At 38.5% G+C, this 26,927-nt stretch overlaps 3 protein-coding genes across 3 annotated transcripts; 1 reads left to right on the top strand and 2 right to left on the bottom strand.

The window, feature by feature from the left end:
• Positions 1-203: 203 nt before the first annotated feature.
• On the bottom strand, positions 204-1,585 carry LOC128600776 (olfactory receptor 6N2-like). The gene has a single exon (XM_053613476.1). The coding sequence runs from the start codon at positions 1,179-1,181 to the stop codon at positions 204-206; it is 978 nt and encodes a 325-aa protein (XP_053469451.1). The 5' UTR covers positions 1,182-1,585.
• Positions 1,586-9,639: 8,054 nt separating this feature from the next.
• On the top strand, positions 9,640-12,071 carry LOC128600775 (olfactory receptor 10J4-like). Its single transcript, XM_053613475.1, has 2 exons — positions 9,640-10,760; positions 12,028-12,071. The coding sequence occupies exons 1-2, from the start codon at positions 9,869-9,871 to the stop codon at positions 12,069-12,071; spliced, it is 936 nt and encodes a 311-aa protein (XP_053469450.1). The 5' UTR covers positions 9,640-9,868.
• Positions 12,072-25,590: 13,519 nt separating this feature from the next.
• On the bottom strand, positions 25,591-26,595 carry LOC128600773 (olfactory receptor 6N2-like). The gene has a single exon (XM_053613473.1). The coding sequence runs from the start codon at positions 26,527-26,529 to the stop codon at positions 25,591-25,593; it is 939 nt and encodes a 312-aa protein (XP_053469448.1). The 5' UTR covers positions 26,530-26,595.
• Positions 26,596-26,927: the final 332 nt, after the last annotated feature.

Below are 26,927 nucleotides of genomic sequence, written 5' to 3'. Positions count from 1 at the left end.
AATTGTTTTTAAGAAAAGTCTGTTGCATTGCTGCTCATTAAGGTTTATTGGTGCTTCCTAATCAGAAAATATAAAATCCAATGAGTAAACCAGTAAAAAGCTTATATTAAAACAACACAACATATGATGTTTTATTTTTTTGTATGTTAAATAGGCTTAGATTTACTACAAATAAATATTTAGTAAAGTACAGAGATATACTGCTAATGAATAAATGCAGGTCTGTGTTTAACCTCTTGGCATACAATTATCTTATTTTTCCAAACCATTTTCTTAATCCTATTGAATATCTCCTTCAGTTTCAGTCCATATATAATGGGATTTAATAGAGGAGGAATAACCAGATTTTCCACTGACATAATCATGCTGGCAATGTGAGGCATGTTTTCTTCTAATCTAGTATTTATAATTTCAAAACATGTTGTGATGGAGAAACTGATTAAAATTAATAGATGTGGGAAGCAGGTTTGTAGAGCTTTTGTTCTAAAATCTTTAGAATTCTTTAAACAGACTGAAAGTATTCTGATATATGAGAAAAATACAAAAATTAATGGAGGAAACACAACAATGCTTAAAGCAAATAGTCCATACAAATTACTTACAGAAAAGTCTCCACAACCCAATCTAATCATGGAACTGTTATTACAGTATATTCGATTTAATTTGAATTTACACAGCTTACGTTGATATGTTAATATTGCAGAAATGCCTATTTCACAACAAGGAAGAAACCAACAGCAAAATAAGAGCTTTTTAACAGTGGACATTTTTACAATTGTTGCATATTGTAATGGTTTACAGATAGACACATATCTATCATAGGCCATAGCTGATAACAGTGTGAACTCTGAAGCACCATATGTATAAATGCAAAATGATTGAAATATGCAGGCTTCAAAAGAAACAACTTGAATTTTAGACAAAAAATCTGTGAGCAGTTTTGGATAAAGAGCAGCTGTTCCAAAGAGAGCATTACAAAGCAAAGCAGCAATGAAAATGTACATGGGCTCATGGAGATGTTTGTTTGTGAATATGACAAAAATGACCAGACCGTTACAACTAATGATCAACATGTAAAGTGTGAGAACCATTACAAAATAAAAATATCTGTATTTCTCCAGCTCCACATGGCCCTCCAGAGTTAAATACATAACATCAGAATAATTCATTAATTCATTCATAATTTCTATGCAGTTAATTCAACAGTGTCTAAGAACAGAAGCTGATAGCAATCTCAATAAAGAAGTCACATTATAGAACACATTCAGACGCAACATCTAGCAGAGTGCTATGTTTATTTATACCTTCTCAAGCCTCTCAAACAGTGTTTCGAATCCAGCATATGTCATAACTCCAGTTTATTCTCCAGTGAATTCTCCACAGAATCAAAAGCAGGCAGTAGAAATGGGAATTCTATAGTGGACTTTATTTCCTGGTATTTTGCATGTGGTGTTTTGTATAATAAGCAGCACTCTGGGTACCTTGTTGGATAATATTTAAATTTATATTTAAAAAAACCCAAAGAAACAAGCATACAAAGCTTAGCTTAGAGCTTATCCACCAGCCCTAGAATCGACACTTTACAATAGCATGGGTGAAAGTTTTTTTTTTTTATGTTCTGGCAAACTGGTTGGCACCTCAGGAGGGCAAGATAAGACCATACACAAACTCTTCTGAGCAACTGCAATTGACCTCTACTGAGGAGATCAAAATGCATGGAAAAGATTTGCTGCTGAGTGTTAAGCTGCTAGGATGAAAAAGACCAACTCCAAGCCCATGGTTCTCTCCTGGAAATGAGTGTGATGCTCTCTCCAGATGAGAGTCCATGTTCCTGGTGGAATAGTTTAAATACCCCAGCATTTTATTCACAAATGATGGAAATAGAAATTGAGAAACAAGATTGACAAACTGATCAGGTCAGTGGCAGCAGTGTTAGTCACTATATTGGTCTGGGTGATGAAGCAGCAGCTCAGTTTGTGGATGAAGCTCTCCGTTTACTGGTCAATCTATGTCCTGATCCTCAACTGTGGTCACAAGCTGTGTGTAGTGACAAAGAATGGGGTTGTGTGTACAGGCAGTGGAAATTTGGTTCCTCTGTAGGGTTGCAAGGCTTATTCTCTATGATAAGGTGAGGAGGTTGACATTCTAGTAGAGTCTCAGAGTAGAGCCACTGAGTCGAGAGGAGTCAGCTGCCACCACAACACACTGGAAATTTGGAAGAAAAATTAAAGAATGAAATATTGAAGGCCTTGAAATTAGTTTGCAGGTGCCTGCCTGGTGGCCAGGCTCATCCTAGGAGGCCACTTGGGTGACCCTGTAAAAAGCCTGCCTGATCTGGCTGGATGTCATTGTTTGCAATAACAAACGTCAAAACATCAAGTGCATGAGTCACTGTTTGCCCATAACAATCATCATGTTCAAGAACAAGGTGGCTCATATGGTTTCTTGGAGAATAACTGCTTTGTGTAATTGCCTGTACTGCATGTAGTTGTGACCAGAAATTTGCCTATACCTGTCATTGTGGCAAACCAAGCATCAAATTGGACACAACAAGAATGTTAGTGTCATGTTTCAAAATACAGATTTTCAAAATATACATTTTTCATCTATTACTGTCCATTTTAACTAATCAACTTCCTTAATCTAGTGATTTTCATCACCTTACTGTCCAGCTGATACACTCCATCCCTCTGGACACCACATCACCTTTGTTTCTTAGTGTTCTGACTGTGCTGAAACCTTTTGGCTGTGTTTAATCTGCTCCTGCAGTGTTAGTAAATAACATCAATCAAACACACAGAACAAAACACCATTATTGAACACAACTAAACCAAACACTGATCTTTGGTTAAAGCAGCACTACACACTGCCACAATAGTTTTTGTCATTTTGTTTTTGCTTATTGCACTTTCTTTTGCCTTTTGTGACAGCATGTCCCCAAAACCACAGCAACTGAAATTACTAAGGATGACACATCATACTTTTTATCCATTTATAATTACATTTAATGCTGTGGAACATAAGATAACTAAGTTAGTTCCTTTACTCACTTACATTATAGCAGATATAAACAGCCATTCCCTCACCAGCCTCTCTTTTTATCTTGAAGTTAATAAGACAAAATTGCAGCTTGTCAAGTTACAGAAAAACCATAAAGCATAAACAAAATGCTGACACTGGAGATTCCTTACATAAACGTAAAATAAACCTTTCCTTAAAGAAAATTTCAACATATCAATTTCAACATATCATCACATTTTTAAAAATTAATTTATGTGGCACACTCACTGTTCATGTCCCCGTGAATAAGCTTTTACTTTGGAAACATTAACATTAATATAAACTAATCTAAACCTGGGATTTGCAGCTGCACTGAAAACTATTTATTAATTATTAAGCACTGTGGTATAAACTGATAATAATGTCAGTAAGCAAAGTTTTGCCAATCCCAGTATTTGTGTATCTTTGTTTATAATATTAATTTACATTAACTCAGCAAGTTGCTGTGGATAAATGATTAAATGTAAACGTAAGTTTACTAATAAACAATGTATAATATGCTGAAGAACTGTTTATTGTAGGACTCTTGTGTGGCACTTCTAAAGATTATTCTACTTTCATTGTTAAACTAGACTTGACAAAATCATCTGCTTCAATGAAATTGAATTGTGGTTCTGGTTTGCCTCTGTTTTTTCATTTTTTTATTTTTTATTAATTAAATTCAATTCAGTTTTATTTGTATAGCACTTTCAACAACAGACATTGTCCAAAAGCAGCTGTACAGAAATATATAAATTCAGGATATAGATGTTAAATGTATGAATTTATCCAATGAGCAGCCAGAGGAGACGGTGGTGAGGAAAAAAAACTCCCTTTTTATTAAAGACACTAAAGTCCTGTTACAGGAGTAGAAAATCCTGTTTACAAGATGTGATGACTAACAAATCAGTTGTGTTTTTGTGCATAAACGGCAGGGTTTATATATATATAAGACATATGGTTATTATTTTAAAAAAGCATATTAATAAAAGCCTATTATTAAAGATCTGCACTTATGAGTCATATGAGTTGGACCAAAGCACCTTCCATATCATATAAAAGTATAACACAAAAAAAAAGATCATAGTCTGCAAACACCAGGCATTAGAAATTCCCCTTACATTAAATTCCCAGGAGACAGTTTCCTCATCCAACTCTCGCATGGTGTCATAAATGACAGATAAACATGTTTGTTAGAGACTCAGGGCACTCGTGCAGTGTGAGGGACTTCAGTCCATTAATCTCTCTGGGAGCTTGGGCCAGTTTCCCCTGAGCTCTAATTACAGCACATTAACACAACACTCATAATTAAACCTCTTTAGGGTTAATACTTTGGAAATGTTTTTAATATGACTGAGTTGGTGTAACTGTGAAAAAAAAAAAAAATTGAGGCCTTCAAATTTTAAACAAAAAAAATTCAAAACATTTTCAATCATATTATGTATTGCAGTATTAATTTTAAACTAATATTATAGATGTTATTATATTATTGCCACTGTTATCTTTGTTTTATGTTTTTATTTATTTTTTTTTTTTTAATATTATCAAACTTAACATACACTATATTGCCAAAAGTGTGGAGACCTGACCATCACACCCACATGAGCCTGACCTCATAGCCAACTTCTCCAACTCTCTGTGTGACCTCAAAGAGTCCTTGACACTTTGCAAGTAATTCAGAGCTTGAAGTGTGTAGCAAATCAAGCCTTTAATCTTTCCATAGCCGAGTACCTCGGTTATATAGCTGGGATTGACGTTCTTGCACCTGTAGCAAATTCTACTGTGTTAATTGCACTAATGTGTGGAGTTTTGGTCTTGGGTCAAGAACGTACTAAATTAAAATTTTGCTGTTAGGAGGTTCCGCCTCCAAATTTTCCCTAATGACATCTAAGATGCCACAAGGCTTGCACTCATACAATAATTTAAATGTGGAAAACCCCATGGTGGCATCAAGAACCTCTAATACTGGTCCACTGTCTGTTTGTTGATGGCTCTCTTTTAGAGACTCAAAGTAAGATGAGGAACTTTGGAGTAGTTTTCGATACCAGCCTTATATTTGATTCTTGTGTTCAGAGCACTTTTAAAACATACTTCTTTCACCTCAGAAATATAGCAAGACTGCACCCTATGCTGAACTTCTCTGTGGCAGAAAAGCTGATAAACTCATTTGTTGTCATTCGGTTGGATTACCGTAATGCCATTTTAGCCGGAGTTTCTAAATCCACAATCAACAAACTGCAATATGTACAAAACTCTGCTGCCAGGATCCTGACTGGAACCAGAAAATACAATCATATTACTCCTGTTTTGGAGTCCTTGCACTGGCTTCCGGTCGGGTTCCGTGTCCATTTTAAGATCATGATGTTGACATTCAAGGCATTACATGGCTTGCCTCCTCATTACTTATCTGCTTTATTAATTCCTTACACCCCAAATCGCAGACTACTCTCCTCACCGTATAATCTGTTAACTATTCCACAAACATGCTTAAAATCTATGGGTGACAGGGCTTTTTCTGTCTCTGCTCCTTCACTTTGGAACTCTCTTCCTCCTGAACTCAGGGAAGCTCAGACCTTTTGGCATTTTTAAGCTCAACTTAAGACACACTTTTTTAAACTTGCATTTGACTGCTGATGTTTTCTTTTATTATTATTATTATTAATAATAATAATTATTATTATTATGATTATTATTAATAATATTATTATTAATGTTATTCTTATTAATTTTAAAAATGTTTTATTTTTCTGTGTACTACTTATTTTGTGTACAGTGCTTTAAAAGCAGCTCCTCAAAGGTGATTTATAAAATAAAGTTGTTTATTATTATTATTATTATTATTATTATTATTATTATTATTATTATTATACTGCAAATAACAGGATCTCGAGCTGCTTATACCAATTCCGTGCATGAATTTACAAATCATATTTTTCAGTGTCTGATTAAACTGCTTCACCAGGCCATCTATTCACGGATCATAAACATTGGTGTGAATCAATTTAATCCAAAATAATTTGTAGAGTGTAGTGTCCTTGACATAAACATAGTATCACACTGGGTAATACACCAAGACTAACAAAGTGATATCCTCGCGCGCACCTTTCTAATGGCCCAACGAGGTCCATGACAAATCTTTCAAAGGGGACCTTGATTAAGGGTAATGGGCACTATGGAGCTTTTAGGGTGGCTGGCAGATTCACCAGCTGACATTCGCGACTTGCTGCACACCACCTGCTAACATTGCCAAAAATGCCTGGCCAATAAAAATGAGAAATTTATTGTCTTATCCAGTCCTAAGTGCCCCTCCATCAGATTATTGTGAGCTGCCTAGGATAACATTTCCCAACAGCTCTTTGGAACCAATAAGTGGGTCATCTATTCTTTAGTTTGTGTCCTGTGTCACTTGATATAACATCTCATCTTTAATAATTGAGAAAAAACATAACGCTGAATTTACTAATCATGGATTACTCTCACTTGGTCGAAGATGTGCCTCAGGGTCTCATCCTGCGACTGCTCCAAAGGGAGCCCTCTGTGTTCTCCTGATGCAGAGCTGACATCAATAGCCCTGGCACCACCTCCCCAGCCAGTGCTGTGCACATTCCACACCATGCCTTGCTACTGCAGGACACATCCACAAACATTTTCTGCACTAATATCTAAAACCCTGGCCAATTTGTCCCAAGAATTAGTGGATGGGTGAGGCAAGGACTAACCACCACCTCCACTTTATGCTTTTGTCCCTGGAATTTAATATTTACTGGCACCAGAAGATATTCTTGAACATCCCTGTGCACACACCGCACCTTCACCAATCATACATTTCCCAATTGAATCATGCTCTGATGGACAGTTGCACCCGGAGTCCACCAAGGCTGATGTGTATCCCCTTGAATAATCACTGACGCGCGGTACGTTCCTGCTTGATTGGTGGAGGCCTGTGGAGCATCAGGGATCAGTATTCCCGCTTCCATGAAGGAGTGCTGACCCTGACAATACCTGGCTTCCTGCTGCACCTGCATACCTGCCTGGACTCTGCCCTGGTCCTGGTGGGTATGGAAGGTTTTACCTGTGTAGAAGAGAGGGAGTTAGAAAGAGAGGTGAAGCAGCAGGGAAGGAACAACAGGGAGGAAACTGGGTACAGGGGGCTAGTTTTTGGGCCCCTATACCTTCATAGGAGCTGGGTCTGGGGGATGAGTAGAAGAGAGAGGGAGAGAGCAAGGCAAACAAGAGACACCAGGAAGAGTGATTGGCACTAGATCCACAATACCATTCCTTTTGGGAACTGAGCGATGATCCATTCCACATCCTGCTTCTCTGCCATCAACCACCAGCAACAGGAGTCCTTCAGATGCTGTATGTAGCTGAAGAGACAGCCAATCTTGGGGAACTGCAGCAACCAAAAGCATCAGTGGTGATCCTCAGGTGTCCAGCTGATGCACTGCAGAACTGTCCTCTGAGGGAATACTCCAGCTGTGTCCATGGTAGCAGTTGCTGAGTGGTGAGCTGGGCTTCCCCCAATAGTAGGTAAAATAGCAGTTAATTTGAATGTGAAATTAGAGTCAGGTGTTTAAAATGGGATGACAGTCAGGTGTGAGTAAGAACCCTGTTTTATTTAAAGAACAGGATCCATCAAAGGCTGATCTTCCAACACATGTTTGTGGAAGTGTATCATGGCATGAACAAAGGAGATTTCTGAGGACCTCAGAAAAAGAGTAGTTGATGCTCATCAGGCTGGAAAAGGTTACAAAACCATCTCTAAAGTGTTTGAATTCCACCAATCCACAGCCAGACAAATTGTGTACAAATGGAGGAAATTCAACACCATTGTTACCTTCACCAGGAGTGGGGACCAACAAATATTAATCCAAGAGCAAGATATGTAATAGTCATTGAGGTCTCAGAGAAGCCACTTCTAAGCAACTAAAGACCTCTCCCACATTGGCTAATGCTAAAGTTCATGAGTCCACTATCAGGAGAACACTGTGGTGTGCATGGCAGGGTTGAAAGGAGAAAGTCACTGCTCTCCAAAAAGAACATTGCTGCCCTTCTGCAGTTTGCTAAAGATCACATGGACAAGCCAGAAGGCTAATGGAAAAATGTTTTGTGGATGGATGAGATCAAAGTAGAACTTTTTGGTTTAAATGAGAAGCATTATGTTTGGAGAAAGGAAAACACAGCATTCCATTATAAGAACTTTATCTCATCTGTGAAACATGGTGGTGGTAGTATCATGGTTTGGACCTGTTTTGCTGCATCTGGGCAAGGACAACTTGCGATCACTTATGGAACAATGAATACTGAGTTTAACCAGCGAACCCGAAAGGAAAATGTCAGGATGTCTGTCCATGAGCTGAAGAGAAACTGGGTCATGCAGCAAAATATTGACCCTAAACACACAAGTCGTTCTACCGAAGAAAGTTTAAAGAAGAATAAAGTTAATGTTTTGGAATGGCCAAGTCAAAGTCCTGATCTTAACCGAATAGAAATGTTGTGGAAGGATCTGAAGCAAGCAGGAAACCCACCAACATCCCAGAGTTGAAGCTGTTCTGTACTGAGGAGTGGGCTAAAATTCCTTCAAGCTGATGTGCAGGACTAATCAACAGTTACCAGAAACATTTATTCACAGTTATTGCTGCACAAGGGGGTCACACCAGATACTGAAAACAAAGGTTCACATAGTTTTGCCACTCACTGATTTGTAACATTGAATCATTTTCCTCAGTAAATAAATGACAATTATCATATTTTTGTCTTGTTTGGGTTCTCTTTATTTACTTTTAGGACTTGTGTGAAAATTTGATGATGTTTTATGTCATATTTATGGAGAAATATGGAAAATTATTTCAAGCACCAATATATTCAAGTTTGAGGGGAAGCACTTCTCAGTCCCTCTGTTTAAAATGTCCAGGTAACACCCAAGGACCCGAGGCAGGCACTGTACATCATGTTGATTTCTTCCAAAGGAGCTGGGGAGCAGAGAAGGGGCATACTGGTGGGAAGCAGGTGGTGGGTTGACATCCTTGCTGGAGTCAGGTGGGGGACTGGGGCAAACTGACCAGGGTCAGGTGGTGGGGTTGGGATAGGCTTGTTAGGGGTCAGGTGGCAGAGTTGTGGTGCTCTGGCCAGGCTGGACCTGGGAGGCCACACCATCAGCTCAGGTGTGAGCAGGATGTGGGAGGCTGTGCCGTCAGCCTCTGGCTGGAGCTCAGCAAGAGAGACCTCCTCTTTGTCTCCAGCCTTCCTCTCCTCATAATACCTGGTGAATGGCCGAACCCGATAGGCTGGCTCTCCCCCCAAAATTTTCTAGGTCTGGGTTGAACTCAGTGAACCGGAACACCACCCTCAAGAGGCTTACAAACTCAGCTATGCTTCACCTCACCTGAAGAAAGCATCTCACTCTTTTCCAGAAGAGAAGCATGGCCTCTGACTTTTCATACATTACTGACCAGGTTTATAAATATGCATACTTGCATCTCTCCAAATTTGTGTCCTTGACACATGACAATATTCAAGACTCTTCAACATATCTAAATAATATTAATAAAGATGTTGAAGTTACAGGAAAATGAATCCCACTCTCACTGCTGCTTTCCTCTTTTGAGCCACTGGAGTATTGAGAAGTATTTGTGCTGCACAGAACCAGGACTGGAGTGATGCAATTCATGTTAGACTTGGTTTAGAATGTATAAATACTCATAAGACTGTTTTTTTTCACCACAGCTTGCATGTACAGCCTGCTGCATCTTCACTTGGTGTGTATTATTAATCATGTTTACCTGAACGAAGTTATTGTGTTATTGTGACCATTAACACAGATTGTTTCATGGATTATTATAATGTGACGTATTTAACTCTGGAGGGCCATGTGGAGTTGGACAAATACAGATATGTTTATTTTGTAATGGTTCTCACACTTTACCTGTTGATCATTAGTTGTAATGGTCTTGTCATTTTTGTCATATTCACAAACAAATGTCTCCATGAACCCATGTACATTTTCATTGCTGCTTTGCTTTGTAATGCTCTCTATGGATCAACTGCTCTTTATCCTAAATTGCTAGTTGATTTTTTGTCTGAAATTCAGATCGTCTCCTATGAAGCATGTATATTTCAGTCATTTTTTATTTACACATATGCCATATCAGAGTTCACACTGTTATCAGCTATGGCCTATGACAGATATGTGTCCATCTGTAAACCATTACAATATGCTACGATTATAAAAATGTCCACTGTGAAAAGGCTCTTATTTTGCTGTTGGTGTTTGCCTTGCTGTGAAAATAGTATAGCATTGACATTAACATTTCAGGTTAAGCTTTGTAGGTTCAAGTTAAATAGAATATACTGTAATAATTCTTCAGTTGTTAAATTAAGTTGTGGAGACATATCTGTAAGAAACTCATATGCATTGTTCATTTTTGTCATTGCTGTATTTCCACCAGTGATATTTGTGATCTACTCATATATTAGAATACTTCACGTCTGTCTTAGAAGTTCTAATGATTTCAGAAGAAAAGCTCTACAAACCTGCTTCCCACATATTTTTATATTTATCAGTTATACAGTTACCTCCTGCTTTGAAGTTATTAATAACAGACTAGAATCAAATCAAATTCCTCACATTTTCACGATGATCATGTCAGTGGAAAATCTGGTTATTCCTCCTCTACTCAATCCAATAATATATGGACTGAAAATGCAGAAGATTTTTAATTGTATCAAAAAACTGATTTGGAAAGTGAGACAAATGCAATTTTAAAGTTTAAGATAAGTTTAAATTCTGTAAACTACAGTTTATACAAAATTAGTGAAGTGTGTTGTAATGCATGTTAAGTTCCTAATGTTCACTGAAGTGAAGAATTATAAACTGAAAATAATTTTTTATTATATCCTTATCAAGAAGAAATCATTAGAATTTCTATCTGTGGAAGATCTGTTTGATAATTTGGATAACAAAGGTAAAAATGTTTTGACTTATATTATGGGTATTCATAATTATTAGCAATTAAATTATTTGTTTACATTGCTCACTTTCTAGGAAAGTGAGGGAACTGGTAACTAAGAAATTGTCTTCACTGTAATTCCCCTATATAACCTATTTGTTTTCTGTAGTTAATGTTATGCCTGAGTTTAAATGTGTCCTGGATTCTTCTGTCTGTACAACATGAAAAGTAAGTGTGATCAATGACAAATGCCTGCATTTTGCTGCTAGATTTAACCATTTAATATGTAACATTATGGACGATTGTTACTTCCTTTGCAAAACACCCATTTGAAAGCCCAAACTAATACAAATAAAGTATTGTCATGTAATGGGTTTGAGATGGATGCAATTGTAGTTAAGAGCTTTATAAAGAGGCAGGCAGACAAATCCAAAATGTGTAGCACAACCGTAGTCAAAAACAAGCAAAAGGTCAGGCGAACAGCAAACAGAATGAACTAGGTGAAACAAGACCCAATAAACCATAAATCAGTGAGCAAGGATAAATGGTTTGGTATTGTACAGACATGCAATACTTTGCATTTACCAATGACACATGAGGGGTTTAAATAATTAATGTAATCAATGGTAAAACAAAAACAACTATGAATAATAATGACATGTGACGGAGACAACTAATAACAAGACAGGGGCAGAGACAAGACATAAACCGTACAAAGCACACATCTCTAAAATAAACAAACTCCCTGACAACCTGGAAGCGTGCGCTGTTGCGCTATGGGCTGTTGAGCGTGCTGCTCACTCCAGTGCTCAGTGCGTGGGGAAATCTACTGTATATATTAATACTGTGTGTGTATATATATACACACACACAACACAGTTTATCAAAAGATTCATTTGTGTGTCTTTGTTTAAGTAAGATTTTGTGATTTCTGGCAAAGCACTCGTGAAACGTTTGATGATTACCAGTGAAAGTAAGAAATGATAGTATACTTCCTTTTTCCCCACTGTGAAATATTTTCTGTGTTTTTTTGTTCCAGATATTTGGTCCTACTTGCAGCTCTCTGTCAAGAAAGCTGTCTGAATTCACAAGAAGCTGTACCTAAATCACTTAAATTGGCAGTTATTAAACCCTTGATTAAAAAACCTGACCTTGACCCTCTCAACTGTCCAGCTATAGACCTATATCAAATCTCCCCTTCACCTCCAAGATCTTAGAAAAGGTTGTAGCAAAGCAGTTATGCTCATACTTACATAGGAACAACATTCATGAAATGTATCAGTCAGGATTTAGACTTCATCATAGCACAGAGACAGCAATAGTTAAAGTAGTAAATGACCTTCTACTGGCCTCTGATCAGGATTGTGTCTCGCTGCTTGTGTTACTTGACCTTAGTGCAGCTTTTGATACTATAGATCATACTATTCTCCTTGATAGATTAGAAAATGTTGTTGGCATTAAAGGAACAGTCCTCTCCTGGCTCAGGTCCTATTTAACCGATCATTATCAGTTCGTAGATGTAAATGGAGACTTCTCCACGCATACCGAGGTTAAATTTGGTGTTCCACAAGGTTCTGTTTTAGGCCAACTGCTTTTTACTTTATATACGCTACCTCTAGGTCAAATTATTCATAAACATGGAATTAGCTTCCACTGTTATGCTGATGATACACAGCTGTATGTTTCAGCGAAGCCAGAGGACAGGCAGCAGCTTAGTAAAGTTGAGGAATGTGTAAAGGACATTAGACGTTGGATGCTAACTAACTTCCTTTTACTTAATTCTGATAAGACAGAAGTACTTGTATTAGGACCACGTGTAGCTAGAAGTAATCTTTCTGATCTCACAGTAACTCTGGATGGACTTTGTTTCATCATGTGCAGCAGTAAAAGACCTTGGAGTGATTATTGACTCCAGTCTATCATTTGATGCTCATGTAGATAATATTACTAGGATAGCCTTCTTTCATCTCAGAAATATTTCTATGATAAGAAATATATTGTCACTACATGATGCAGAAATATTAGTTCATGCATTCGTCACCTCTAGACTAGATTACTGTAATGTCTTACTGTCTGGATGTTCCAGTAGGAGCATAAACAAACTCCAGTTAGTCCAGAATGCAGTTGCTAGAATCCTCACTAGAACCATAAGATACTACCATATCACCCCGATCTTATCCACACTGCATTGGCTCCCAGTGAAATCTTGCATTGATTATAAAATACTATTACTAACCTATAAAGCACTAAATGATCTCACGCCACAGTATCTAAGCGACTTTTTGGTTTTCTATGATCCACTACGCCTACTTGGATCAAAAGATGCAGGCTATTTGATGGTACCTCGAATAGCTAAGGCTACAGCAGGGGGAAGAGCTTTCTCTTATAGAGCTCCACAGTTATGGAACAGTCTTCCAATTAGTGTTCGGGGCTCAGACACAGTCTCAGTGTTTAAGTCTAGGTTTAAAACGTATTTGTTTACTCAAGCCTACCCTGACTAGACTTTCTGTTATGCTAAGCACAGTCCTAATAATCTTTTCTCTCCCTCTCTTTCCTCTGTCGAGCCACACACGATTTTATGGAGATACTAGAGATCCTGATTCTTTCTGCTCTCCGGACCTGCCTGATCTGTTTCGGATGTCCTACCTCTGGATGGAGCTCTCATCTTTTCCAATTCCAGATTTCTGGGACTACAGCTGCTTCTAAGGCCAAAGAGACTCCATATAAATCCATAATGAACTTTTTCACAATATCTGTTGTTACCCAGATGAAGATGGGTTCCCTTCTGAGTCTGGTTCCTCTTAAGGTTTCTTCCTCTTAAAACATCTTAGGGAGTTTTTCCTTGCCACCGTCACCACCGGCTTGCTCAGTTGGGATAAATTTGCACTTTTAATATCTGTATACCATGTTGATATTTTTGTAAAGCTGCTTTGAGACAATGTCTATTGTAAAAAGTGCTATACAAATAAAATTGAATTGAATTGAATAAAAGACAATCGTAGCATCTGTTAAATTTAACTGTAGGAGAAAGCTGGTTAATTTTTTAGCTTTTTTCCGTTATTTTCGTCTTCCTGGTTTAAAATCTCAGTCACAGGCAGTGACGTGGCAATGTACTATAGTACTCCGATGATGCGTCTGTGTCTCATAATTATTCATGATCCTGCATGTTCTTATCCTATGAGAAGATGCGGTCTCTTAATTATTCATGACAGCACGTGGTGATTTCCTACAGGTGTAGTAGATGAGAGAGGTTCTGATGGGTTGCAGGTGTTTGTTTCAATGGTGGAAGAGTTTGAGTGTGTTTATTCGGGAGAGCTATGAGAATTGGAGAAAGGTGGACTTCGGACTTGCTCATGAAAGCAGTTTGCTTCTACAGAGTGATGTGGTATTCAGTCACGAGGACTTTTCCAGGGACTTTTTTTCATGTTTCTCTGAGAAGTTCATGATGTGCTTTTCAAAGGTAGTAAGAGGGTTACAATAAAGGAGGATGACATGTGCACTGGGAAAATTAGCTGGGTTTTTCATCATGGAGTTAGTTTTAGGTTTGATATTCTCTGGATATTCACTTTCTCCTGCCCTTGTTCTATAGAGGCGACAGTCTTAGAGTCTTATTAGTTTTAATAAAATTCAATTATTATATATGGACACAAAACATTTACTCAAAAATGCCAACACATATTAGAGCTGCATATTCACACCTGAGAATGTTCTGACCCGGTATCACAGCACAAGTTGCCTAAGGCACCATCTACCAATTCCACCCACTGAGTTAAAATGTCGACAGTGTCCACGTATGAATTAAAACTGACATAAGTTTTAAGATACAAAAGTCATTTAAAACACACATTTTTACATTCTAAAGGCTGTAGCAGGCTCACAATGAGATGCACCTCACCTAAATGTTATAATATAATTCACCTAAAGGTTTTTTTTTCACATTCCAAAAGTTGTAGTAGGTTCCTAGTGGCCAGAGTGATGTACTACAGGTGATATTTTGCCAATACCTCCATTTATACAAATACAGTACTCAATTATTTTAAAAGGTCAGGCATCTCATATTTGCCATGTGAACTAAAGGCATTAGACGGACATCCGTGCCTCGACACTGCGACATGCCAGCACTGCTGGTTGCTTGGTATCATTCGACACCCACGCTATGTACATCGCTCACCTTGAAGAGTTTTCAACGTCCAACAGTCAGCACCTAATGTGATGCCATGCATCTGGTCAAGTAATAGAACATTGAGTAAACCATTGCTTCTGCAAAGAAATTGCTGGACCCTGTGATCACTTGTGAACATAAATAAGACAGATTCAAATTATACCTCGACAGGCAACCTTGATGTATCTCAAAATCACTTTGCTCGCTTGATCTGTCACTCCAACTTGAATAAGGGCCCCTTTCTTAATGAAGTAACTACTGACTCTAACCTGGACATGCTATTTCTCACTGAGACTTGGTAGACAGCTCATGATTACATGCATCGTAACCTGCTTACACTTAATGGCTCAACACCTGTCTAAACCACATTCATCGGGAAAAGGGTCTTGCGGTTGTCTATCGTAACTCAATACCACTTCCAACACTAAGACATTTGAGAACCTGGTTTTGTAGGTTGGCTTTCACTGACCCTTTATAATTATTGTAATTTATAGGTCACCTAAGCAGCAAATTTTATTTTTCTCAGAACTCAGTTAACTATTAACTTTAACTTGTGCTGTGTCATGTCATGTCCTTCTGCTTGGAGACTATAACATCCATGCTGATACTGCCTGCTCTAACAGTACTCACTCAAAGTCTGTCTTGGGCTGTTTTGGTCTCCTTCAGAATGTTAATTTCCCAACTCACACTCACGGTCATACACTTGATCTGGTCTGTACATTTGGTTTGAATAATATTTCCACCTGTGGTATGGCTATTACTATCTCTGACCACAAGCTTAATACTTTTAATTTTTCATTAATCTGTCCAACAAAATGTACCGACAGCACAACCATATCATATTGTAACATTAATGCTGTTGATCACAATTTGTTTTTGCTTTGATTGCTTACTCTGCTATTTCTGATGTTTTCTATTTCACCTGTTCATCTATGATATTTGATGTGTGCCATTCTCTTATTGTGGATGCCTTAGACGAGCATGCTCCTATTAAGACTAGGTCTGTTCCCTCTTCCCATTCCTCTCCATGGTTTAATGCTGAGCTTTGTGCTATGAAAGCAAAAGGCAGACAACTTGAACGTTTTTTTAGGAAGTCGGGTCTAACTGTCCATTACCTATTATTTTCGTAACATGTTAAGCATTATAAAACTGCCTTGAATGCAGCTTGCTCTACTTACATCTCCTGCATCATCAACAAAGCTAAGAATAGGCCTAAAACATTGTTTAGCATGGTTAACAAACTAGTGCAAGTACCCAACCACAGTACTGGCCAATCTGATGGCATCTGCTGCTCCCTTTTGCACCACTATGACTTTTTGTGTTGAACCGGCCATTTCTACTTGTGAGCGAGTTCAGTCTATGCAAACTTTGACTAACTTTACCCTGATGAACCCTTCCCTCATTAGTGACATAATACAGAAATCCAATTCCTCTTCATGCTGGCTAGATCCTGCTCCCACATTTCTTCTAAAACACTACCTCTGTTATTTCTGCTCCTATCTCACACCTTGTAAGCATGTCGCTCATTTCTGCTACTGTTCCAGTATCACTCAATACTGCTCCTGTTACTCCTACTTTTAAAAAAAAAACAAATCTGGATCCAGCAGATTTTTCTAATTATCTGCCAATTTCAAATTGACCATTCATCTCTAAATTCATGGAAAAGGTTGTTGCCACTCAGCTGCAAGCATTTCTAGCTCACAATAATCAGTTTGACATATTTCAGTCTGGTTTCCGCCTAGATCACAGCAGTGAAACTGCCCTAGTAAAAGTAGTTAATGATCTTTTACCCTCTGGTGACTCGGGCAATTTTTCCATTCTCTTATTACTTGACCTCAGCTCAGATTTTGACACAGTCTGCCACAAACTATTACTCTCTTGCCTTCTGAGATCGGTATCTCTGCATTAGCTGCATTATCCTGGTTCTCATCCTATGGCAAGGATAGGCAGTACAACATCTCAATGCACAATCATAAATCCCCCACTGTCCCACTCAGACAGGGTTTTCCTCAGGGTTCAGTTCTTGGTCCATTTTTATTTATTATTTACATTATGCCTCTTGGACAAATTATCCGTTGACACGGCTTTAACTATCATCACTATGCTGATGATATTCAAATATATACATCTTGCCGGCCAGACTCTTTTCACCAGACTGCCTCATTATCCTTAGGTGTTAATGAATTGAAGGGCTGGTTAAATTCCAACTTTCCCAGGTTGAGTAAAACTGAGATAATTATTACTGGCCTCTCAACTCTAACAAGAAATTTAATTGTCCCCAGTTTTTACATTGATGATACTACAATTTTTCCATCTGCCACAATCAAAAACTTTGATGATTCTAAGGGCTGACCAGGGGGCTCAGCAGAATTTTGGTATTTAAATGGCCACAACAATCTATTAAGAAGCAGGTTATAATGAATGCCCTCAGACTGTGCCAAGTGCATGTGTATGTCCCCTTAAGACATTCACGGATTATTCAGAAATGTGGTACTTCACAGTTATGAGTAGTTACATGCATCAGGTAGATGGTAGATTGCTCCTTCCTACATTTGAGTTACTCTCTCCCTATATTCCCACTCGCTCACTCAGATCTTCTGGTTGTGAATTTCTTCTTGTTCCCAGATTTCACCTTTGTCAATGGGTGGCAGATCTTTTTCTGTTGTGGCACCTAAACTATGGAACTCACAACCCCTGGCAATTCAGACAACCACCTCTATCTTTGAATTCAAACTCAGCTCAAAACCCATTTGTTCACCCAATATTACCAGTCATATTGTGTATCTGCTTCATGTACTACTCATTGTGTTTGTCTGTTTATACTGCTTACCCTTTCTGTGCTAATATATGACCCATATATTAGACTGTTTTACTGTATTGTTATTATCTTTTATTGTGAAGTGTTCTTGAGCTCTGGAAAGGCACTATACAAATTGAACATAATAATAATAATAATAATAATAATAATAATATCTCATTGTTAGCCTGCTACAGCCTTTAGAATGTAAAATTTGTGTTTTTAAATTACTTCTGTATGTTAATAGTTATGTCATTTTACTTAAGGTGTGGACAATGTCGACGTCATCGGGCCGGCTCTAGGCATGGTCATGGGCAGGGGTGGTCTGAGCCCACCAAAACGTCTGCCTCTCCCACTCAATCAGAACTTAGGCAAAGACAACATTTCTTTAATAATTTGTGTATTGGTTGAAAGCAATCAAAGGTGTGCTGTTTGTTGAGAAGTTTTAGGAAAGGCTGTAGACTGCCCCAACCAATCACAAAATAACACCAGAAAACTGCAATATTTGTCTATGTTTTTATTGGCTGAAAGCAATGGTGCATTGTACACTCACGAGGTGGCTTCAGTCTGCCCACCTTCTTTAGCTGGTAAGAACTGGGTCTGTCGACGTTTTAACAGTAGTTGGAACAAGGCAACTCGTGCTGTGATACTGCGTCAGAACATTCTCAGGTGTAAATATGCAGCTTTAATACGCATGGGATTTTTGAGTAAAAGTTTTATGTCCATATATAATAAATGAATTTTATTAAAACGAATGGTGGTATTGATATCTGTGTAAGATTATAGAACAAGAGCAGGGGAAAGTGAATATCCAGCGAATTTGTGAACCTAAAACTAATTTTCGTGGACACGTCATCCTCCCTTACTGTAACCTTCTTACTGCCTTTGAAAAGCACAAAATGAACTTCTTGGAGCAAAGCAACATGTTTGATGAAGCCACTGATGGATTCTGGACGTTTTTCAGTTAGTTAAATTAAGATAAGATAAGATAAGATGAGACAATACTTTATTAATCCCAGACAGAGAAATTTGGGTGTCACAGTAGCAGCAAGACAGGTGAAGAAAATAGAGATAGCAAGGAGAAAAAGGGATATATAAAGTATACAGTGGTGGCATATATATATATATATATATATATATATATATATATATATATATATATAAAACATAAGAGCAAACTATCTAATGTACATATGAACAATATAAACAACAAACAAATGTACAGTCATACTATGAATATAGCCCATATACATATCGCATACATACAGTATACACAATACTATGTACATATAGTAGCTGTACAGTATACCCAGTATAAACATATAACAATAACTATGAAATAATCAAATGTAAACAATAAAAATATTATGAAAATTATATTATAAAATATTATAAAAATATAATATGGTACCCATATTACAACAGTATATTGCAACATATATGTAGTGTGGTAAAGTAAAGTAAAGTCAAGGGAGAGGGTGGATAGGTGTTGTACAGTCTGATGGCTGTCAGCACAAAGGAACACCTGAAGCATTCCATCTTGCACCTGGGGGGGGTGAGCCTGTGGCTGAAGGTGCTCTCCATCTGCTGCAGTGTATAAGAGGGGCTTCCCAGAGTGGATCTGAGTTTGTCTCTCATTCTCTTCTCCACAAGTGTCTCCAGATTGTCCAGTTTTTGACCAACAACAGAAGTGGCCTTCTTCACCATCTTGTTGAGTCTGTCAGCCCCCGCAGCCTTAATTCCACCTCCCCAGCACATCACAGCAAAGAACAGGGCACCACAGACTGATAGAACATCTACAGTAGCTTGCTGCTCACATCAAAGGACCTGAGGCTCTTTAGAAAAAACAGTCTGCTTTGTCCCTTCCAGTAGAGAGCTTCAGTGTTTTCCGACCAGTCCAGCTTGCTGTTAATGTGCACACCCAGGAACTTGTACGAATCCACCATCTCTATTTTCTCCCCCTGGATGGTAATCGGTGCCGGGGAATTTCTGTTCCAGCGGAAGTCCACTATTGGCTCTTTGGTCTTGCCGATATTGAGCTGAAGGTGGTTATCCTCAGACCATCTGATGAAGCTCTCCACCACACCTACGTACCCCTCCTCGTTATCCTCACTGATGCAGCCCATGATAGAGGAGTCATCAGAGAATTTCTGTAGGTGGCAAGTTCCAGAGTTGAAGCTAAAGTCAGATGTGTGTATGGTGAATAGAAAAGGTAAAAGTACAGTTCTTTCAGGTGCACCAGTGTTGCACATCACCACATCTGACAGACTGCCCTGCAGTTGGATGTACTGTGGTCTGCTGGTGAGATAGTCAGTGATCCAGGCCATGTCAAGGTCTACTTGACCATGTCCAGTTACGCAGATGGTGTTAAATGCACTGGAGGTCTTCCAGAGTTGTGGCAACTTTTTTCAGCCTTAGGGAAAGATTTAAAAGGTGTTGAAACACACCTGCAAGCTGTGTGGAGCAACCTTGAGCAGTCTGGGGATAATGTTGTCTGGGCCCATAGATATGTTGATTCGGAGCTTTGGATAGCTCCCATCTCACTTGGCTGGATGTTATGAATGGGCTGGTGGAGGGGGAGGGGGAGGGGTAGTTGAGGTGCCTGTGGCTGTGATGTTTCCTTTATTGTCCTCAGTATCAGGAGTGCAAGACTGTTCTTTTGAGCTCTCAGGGGTGGGGGCCACGTCAAATCTGTTGAAAAACTGGTTCAGCTCATTTGTATGTTCCAGGTTCCCCTCCTAGGTTTTTAAAGCCAAGTAATCCTGTTCATCCCCTCCCATACCTCTTTAGCACTATTTCTTTTTAGCTTGCCCTCTAGCCTCTCCCAGAAGCTGTTTTTGGCTTTCCTCAGCTCCATTTGGACCGACCTGTCCTCCTCATTGTCTCCTGCCACGAATGCTCTCTTTTTTCTGTTTGGGAGCACTTTAATGTTTTTGCTGATCCATGGCTTATTTGAAATATAGCGGACCTTCTGTGTGGGTACAATGCCGTCCTCACAGAAACGTATGTAATCCGTAATAAAATGGGAGAGGCCCTCAGTGTCCTCCGCGTGGTCATCTGGCAACAGGTTTCAGTCTGTGGTTTGGAAACAGACTTGGTGGTGACCGGCTGCTGTCTGACTATAGGCTTATACACTGGTACAAGGTAGATCATTGTTGAGGAGTTAATGACACAAGCATGTGCCGCCACTGCTGATGGTGGAATGTACACAGTCACAACAGTGGCGTGAGAGAACTCCCTGGGCAAGTAGTATGGTCTCAGCCCCACAACCTATAGCTCGAGATCTGGAGTACAGATGCTCTCTTTCACTTTTATGTGTCCAGCGTTACACCATTTTGAGCTAACAAAGATGGCTATATCTCCTCCCTTCTTCTTATTGTCTGTTTTCCTCTGTCTGCTTGCACTAGTGTGAAGGCAGCTAGCTCAGCCGAAGAGTCAGTAATGTTCCCTGTTATGTCTCCATGAAACACAACAAACTGGCAACAAACTCATGAGTGCTGCATTCTCATCTGATTTGTTGGCCAGCGATCTTACATTCCTCATAACAAATAATGGAAGACAAGGTTTGAGTCTCCTGGTACACATATAAACAATAAAAGTGTAGCATAAAACCAGAATGATAGAAGGTGATAAAAAGTTAAGGAGAGTTAAATCCTGCAGGAGCTGCTGTGACTGGCTGCCGTTCACATCCACGCCTTCATACATTTTTTTATACATCACACTCGGATTATGCGAGCATGCCACAAAACAAAATAACTCAAAATCAAAAAATAAAATGGGAAGAAAGTATAAATGAGGCATATTTGAAAGATGAGGCATATTTTGCATCATTGAGCAAGAAACTGAGGAATTAGGGTTAACAGACCTATCCCAAAGAACAGGGAATGAAAGCTGGACACCCTTAAAAGTCTGGAAAAGAAAAGGAGGAAACCTTTGGTTGAGGAGTGTCACGATCTCCCCTTTAGTCAGAGCAGCAGCCTGCAGCGTGCTTGGAGTGCCTGAGGGCATGCACGAGCCAGGTGCGCGAGTGCTCAGTGAGCGCACGCTCTTCGAATGTTGACAACTGTGACTGTGTTTACTGTGTACACATGCGTTTGTTTTGTTTCTGTCCTGTCTCCTCCCTGTTTTGTCATTGGTTGTTCGAGTTGTGTCTTCATTGTTTCCAGCTGTCAGCACGTAACGCTGATTATGTTCGTGATAAATACCTCTCGCTTCCCTGTACACCTCGCGGAGTATGATAGTGATAATAGTAGATAGTTTATGTTACGTACCTCGATAGATTTAGTTAGTTTAAAGTTAGATTAGTTCGCTTAGACCACGCTGGTTTTTCCGCTCCTAGTTCCCAGTCATAGCTTCATATTTCTTGAATTGTGTTTTGACCTCATTTATTTAGCCAAGTATATGCCTGTTTGCCGAACGCCCGACCCATTGCCTGTTTTTGACTACGCCTCCGTTTCACAGTTTGGATTTATCTGCCTGCCTCCTTAATAAAACGTCTTTACCTGCACCTGCTTCCGTATTCACCTCCCTTACGTCTCAAGATGTGACAGAATACTCCGCCCAAACATGGATGCAGCAGGAAGGGGGGGATGGCGTCACGTTACGCAAACCATCCCCGCCTTGGATTCGATCCAGTTTCCACAAGAGACTTTCGTGGCTCTCCCAGATTGGTTTGATGGGTTTTTTGGATTTATTTGCCTATTGTAAATATAATCAATTCTTCCCTTAGCACTGGCTATGTATCTAAATCATTTAAACTAGCGGTTATTAAAAATCTGATTAAACACCCTGACCTTGTCCGCTCTCAACTTTCCAGCTACAGACTTTTTCCCATGGCTGGGAAAGTGTGAGCCCACATTTTTAATTTGTATGAGAGAGGACACAAATTCTTTTCCTCACTGGGCACTGAGTGGGGATCCTCACTTTATGAACCCCATTGATTTCACTGTCAATGTCCCAGGTGAGTGTTCCTACAAAGCATGATTCAGGTAATATGCACCATTCTGAATGTTCCTGAGCGGGCGCTGGATACACGCGGGAGAGGGAGTCTACTTTGGTGTTCTTGGACCTTGGGTGGTAGGAATGTTAGAGTCTAGATAGGTAGGCATGCTAGAATCTACCAGCTCTGAAACTGAAGACATGTTTCCTGAGTTTGCAATCTGAACTGGTAGAATAAAATTTTGGTGAGAAAAGAAATTGACTGACTGGACTCACTGGGATGCAGTGATTATTTTTATTTTTGGCTCATTTCCTTAAATACTGTGAGTGTTATTGAGTCCAGGTGTGTTTGGTCAGCAATCAAGTGAAGGTGAATGAGAGTCTGGGGTGTTGTAGTCCTTGGCAGCCATCTGCGAGGCTCTGAAACCCATTTCCCTTCAGCTGAGAAGAGAGCGCATCGCTAGTGGAGCTACCTAAATGATTTGTAAGGCGTTCACAATGCGCACAGTCAGAACTCTCGAGGGCTGCCCTGGCGTGCTCCATCCCTAGACACTTCACACAGAAAATGTGTCCATCCTCCCCTGTGATGAAACATGAGCAAGGTGTAACACACTTCCTGAATTCTCTCTCACTCATACTTTTCTCTCTCTCTCTTTTTTTAAGGGACAGAAAAGTAAAGAGATTTTTTTTGTTTTGAAAATATAGAGAGAAAATGAGTCTTTTTTGCGAGCATTACACAAACGACTGACATGCCGTTTTTATGTCACACAATGCGCTTAATTGCCTCATCACCTGATCAGGGAAGGCCTATAAATAGGCACGATGTTACACAAGCGTCAGATGCTGGTCACATACGAGGGTGCTTCCAAACAGCAAGGAGTTCACGCAACGTTGAGTTCCCTTTGAAAGGGAACAAAAGCAAGTGCTCGACACTTAGAAAAACTTACCAGACAGTTTCCTTATAAAACTGCACAAACAGTGTATGTGAGACTACTGATCCATTTTTAAAGCAAGGGTTGTTACATCAAATACCGAATTTGTATAGTTTATTAGTGTTTACTGCACCCTATAGTAGTTTTTTTTGTGTGTATAAACACATCTTTGCTTTACAACAATTTTTTACATACTCCTAAGTTTTTTTTGCAAAGTACATGTGTGGGAAAACTTTATGAATGTAAACTGAACAATGGAATCCACAATGATATTTAAATAAAATAAAATACATTTAAAAAACCAAAATGCACCAGTTTTATTTCTCCCTATAATAGAAAATATTTTACAACAATAACAAATAAAATGTATTTTGATGAGTCTTCAGTTTTAACATTTAATACTTACTAACTAATGTCATTTTTTATTAAAATGCTGTTGTCAGATTCTATGTAATTTCCTTAGTGTGACATAAAAATAGCTTTTAATTGTACTAGCAATGTCAACACATAATCTGTCCATGAACTAAAATGGCAAATGAGAAATCTGTTCTCATTAAAGAAACTTCACAAAATGTTGCATCAAATTTTGCCTATTACCCAAAGACAATTAATATTTAACATAGAAACAGATACTCACATATATTAACCAGTTTGAAGGACAAAGAAGACACCGGGCCCGTGAGTGAGGAGAGGCAAGGGTCCAAATTTATTGTTGCATGAGATCCACACAGTTGAGACGTCCCAAGGGTGATCTAAAAAAAAACCAGAGCTGAAGCTCTTCTATTTATATGGTTTTCTTAGGGTCAGGATGACCCAGACACCAATATGTTTAGAGTTAGCTGTCCCCAAAACACCATTATGTACGTTAACCCTTATCTCGCAGGTGCAGCTTGGCTCCAAAATATATTTTGTCTTGGTTCACTCTTTAAAAATAACCTGACCTTGTCTGTGTCACTCCTGACTGGATTTCCATCGAGAAAGGACACTTTCAAACACGCCATCTCTACATTATGAGTAAATTTTATGTTTTTTCTACATTTCTGTTTTATAGTGCTTGCATGTACATTACCCTATAATAGTTTTTTTTCCATGAAACAGAGTATGAAACAGAATAATTTCTGTTTTCTGCATACACACCAGGCCTCTGTGTGTGTGTGTCTCTTAGTTGACCTTCTGCCTGCGTGCAGACGTACCCCACCTACGCTCTGAGGCCTGCCACACTAATCAAATACATGTATTGTTATCCCCCTGCGCCTTGCTTATCTGTGTGTTGTGTCTTAGGTGAACACCCGTTCTTACAGTCCACCAGCCCAGTGAATTCTGAATAAAATTACATATTACTCATACTAGGTCTCCCTCGTGTTTATTTCATGTATATTTTATATACAACATTATTTCACAAAACTTTATTATTACAAAATCTCTGCTATTTCAGTCACTTAAAATCACCATGTATTTTATAACATCTGACTTTGTGATATGCAGTCCTGATGAGGTTCACATTAAGAATAGAATTTTGCATACAAAATAACATTCTGGTCTTTTTATATTTATTTATTTTTAATTTCAGCATTACAGTCCAAATAAGGACGATTTCACTTTTTCTGGCCTTTATGTTTGTTAAGCCTTATTGGTAATAAATGTAATATTATTGCAAACACGTAATACAGAAATTTTGCTTCATTAAATTCTGAAAACTGCCACTAATAATAATAATAATAATAATAATAATAATATTAATTATATAGTATTTCAAAGCAAAACAATCTACACCTAAAAATAAACCTCAGCCCTCTTCCATGAAATCAACCTCTTGATGCTTTTCAAAATCTCCTGCAGTTTTAATCCATATATTATGGGATTGAATAAAGGAGGAATGAGTAAATATTCAACTGACAGGATTATGGTAATAATGTGGGGAATTTGATTTGATTCTAGTCTGTTATTTATAATTTCAAAACAAATGTTGACAGAAAAATTGATAAAAATGAGCAGATGTGGTAAACAGGTCTGTAGAGCTTTTCTTCTGAAATCTTTAGAATTCTTTAAACACACAGCGAGTATCCTCATGTACGAGTAGATTATGAAGATCACTGGAGGAAATACAGCAACGCTGAAAATAGCAAGTCCAAAAAGGTTAATAACAGATGTTCCTGTACAACTTAATTTGATAATCGAGTAACTATCACAGTATATTCTATTCATTTTAAAATTACACAATGGAAGCAGGGATAGTAGTATGTATCCTATACTCATTGCACAACAAGGTAAAAACCATGAAAAACATATGAGCTTTCTGACAGTGGGCATTTTTACAATATTTGAATAATGTAAAGGTTTACAGATAGACACATATCGGTCATAGGCCATAGCTGATAGCAGCATGAATTCTGATGCAGCATATGTATAAACACAAAAAGCCTGAAATAAACAGCCATGGTAAAAACTGACTTGTTTTTCAGAAAGTAAATCAGTGAGCAGTTTAGGATAAAGAGCAGTTGCTCCAAAGAGAGCATTGCAAAGCAGAGCAGCAATGAAAATGTACATGGGCTCATGGAGACATTTGTTCATGACTATGACAAAAATTACAACAGTATTAAATACAATGATTAATATGTACACTGTGAGAGTAATTAAGAAATAAACATATCTGTAAGTCTGTAAATCCACATGTCCATTAAGTGTTAAATACGTAACATTAGTAAAATCCATCAATTACAAACGAAATCCATCATAGTTTAGATGAAGAAATTTTACAACTGTGGTGAGAAAACGTTCAGTATATATTTATACTATCTCGTCTGTCCACATATTCCTTAGTGACTTTCTGCCAGTAACTTGCATAAAAGTCCCACCCTCGTTCCTGACTACTACTACTACTACTAATAATAATAATAATAATAATGATAATAATAATAATAATAATAATAATAATAATAATAATAAATATAGCCCTGCGATGGACTGGCACCCTGTCCAGGGTGTACCCCGCCTTGTGTCTGATGCTCCCTGGGATAGGCTCCAGGTTCCCCGTGACCCTGAAGAAGGAGTAAGCGGTAGAAGATGGATGGATAATAAATATAGCTACAAGCAGCAATACCAGGGTCAAG

Source organism: Ictalurus furcatus, chromosome 24, assembly GCF_023375685.1.
Source record: "Ictalurus furcatus strain D&B chromosome 24, Billie_1.0, whole genome shotgun sequence".
In the NCBI taxonomy this organism is placed as follows: domain Eukaryota; kingdom Metazoa; phylum Chordata; class Actinopteri; order Siluriformes; family Ictaluridae; genus Ictalurus; species Ictalurus furcatus.
The sequence above is the reverse complement of the archived record's forward strand: the minus strand, read 5'-3'. Positions and strand labels throughout refer to the sequence as shown.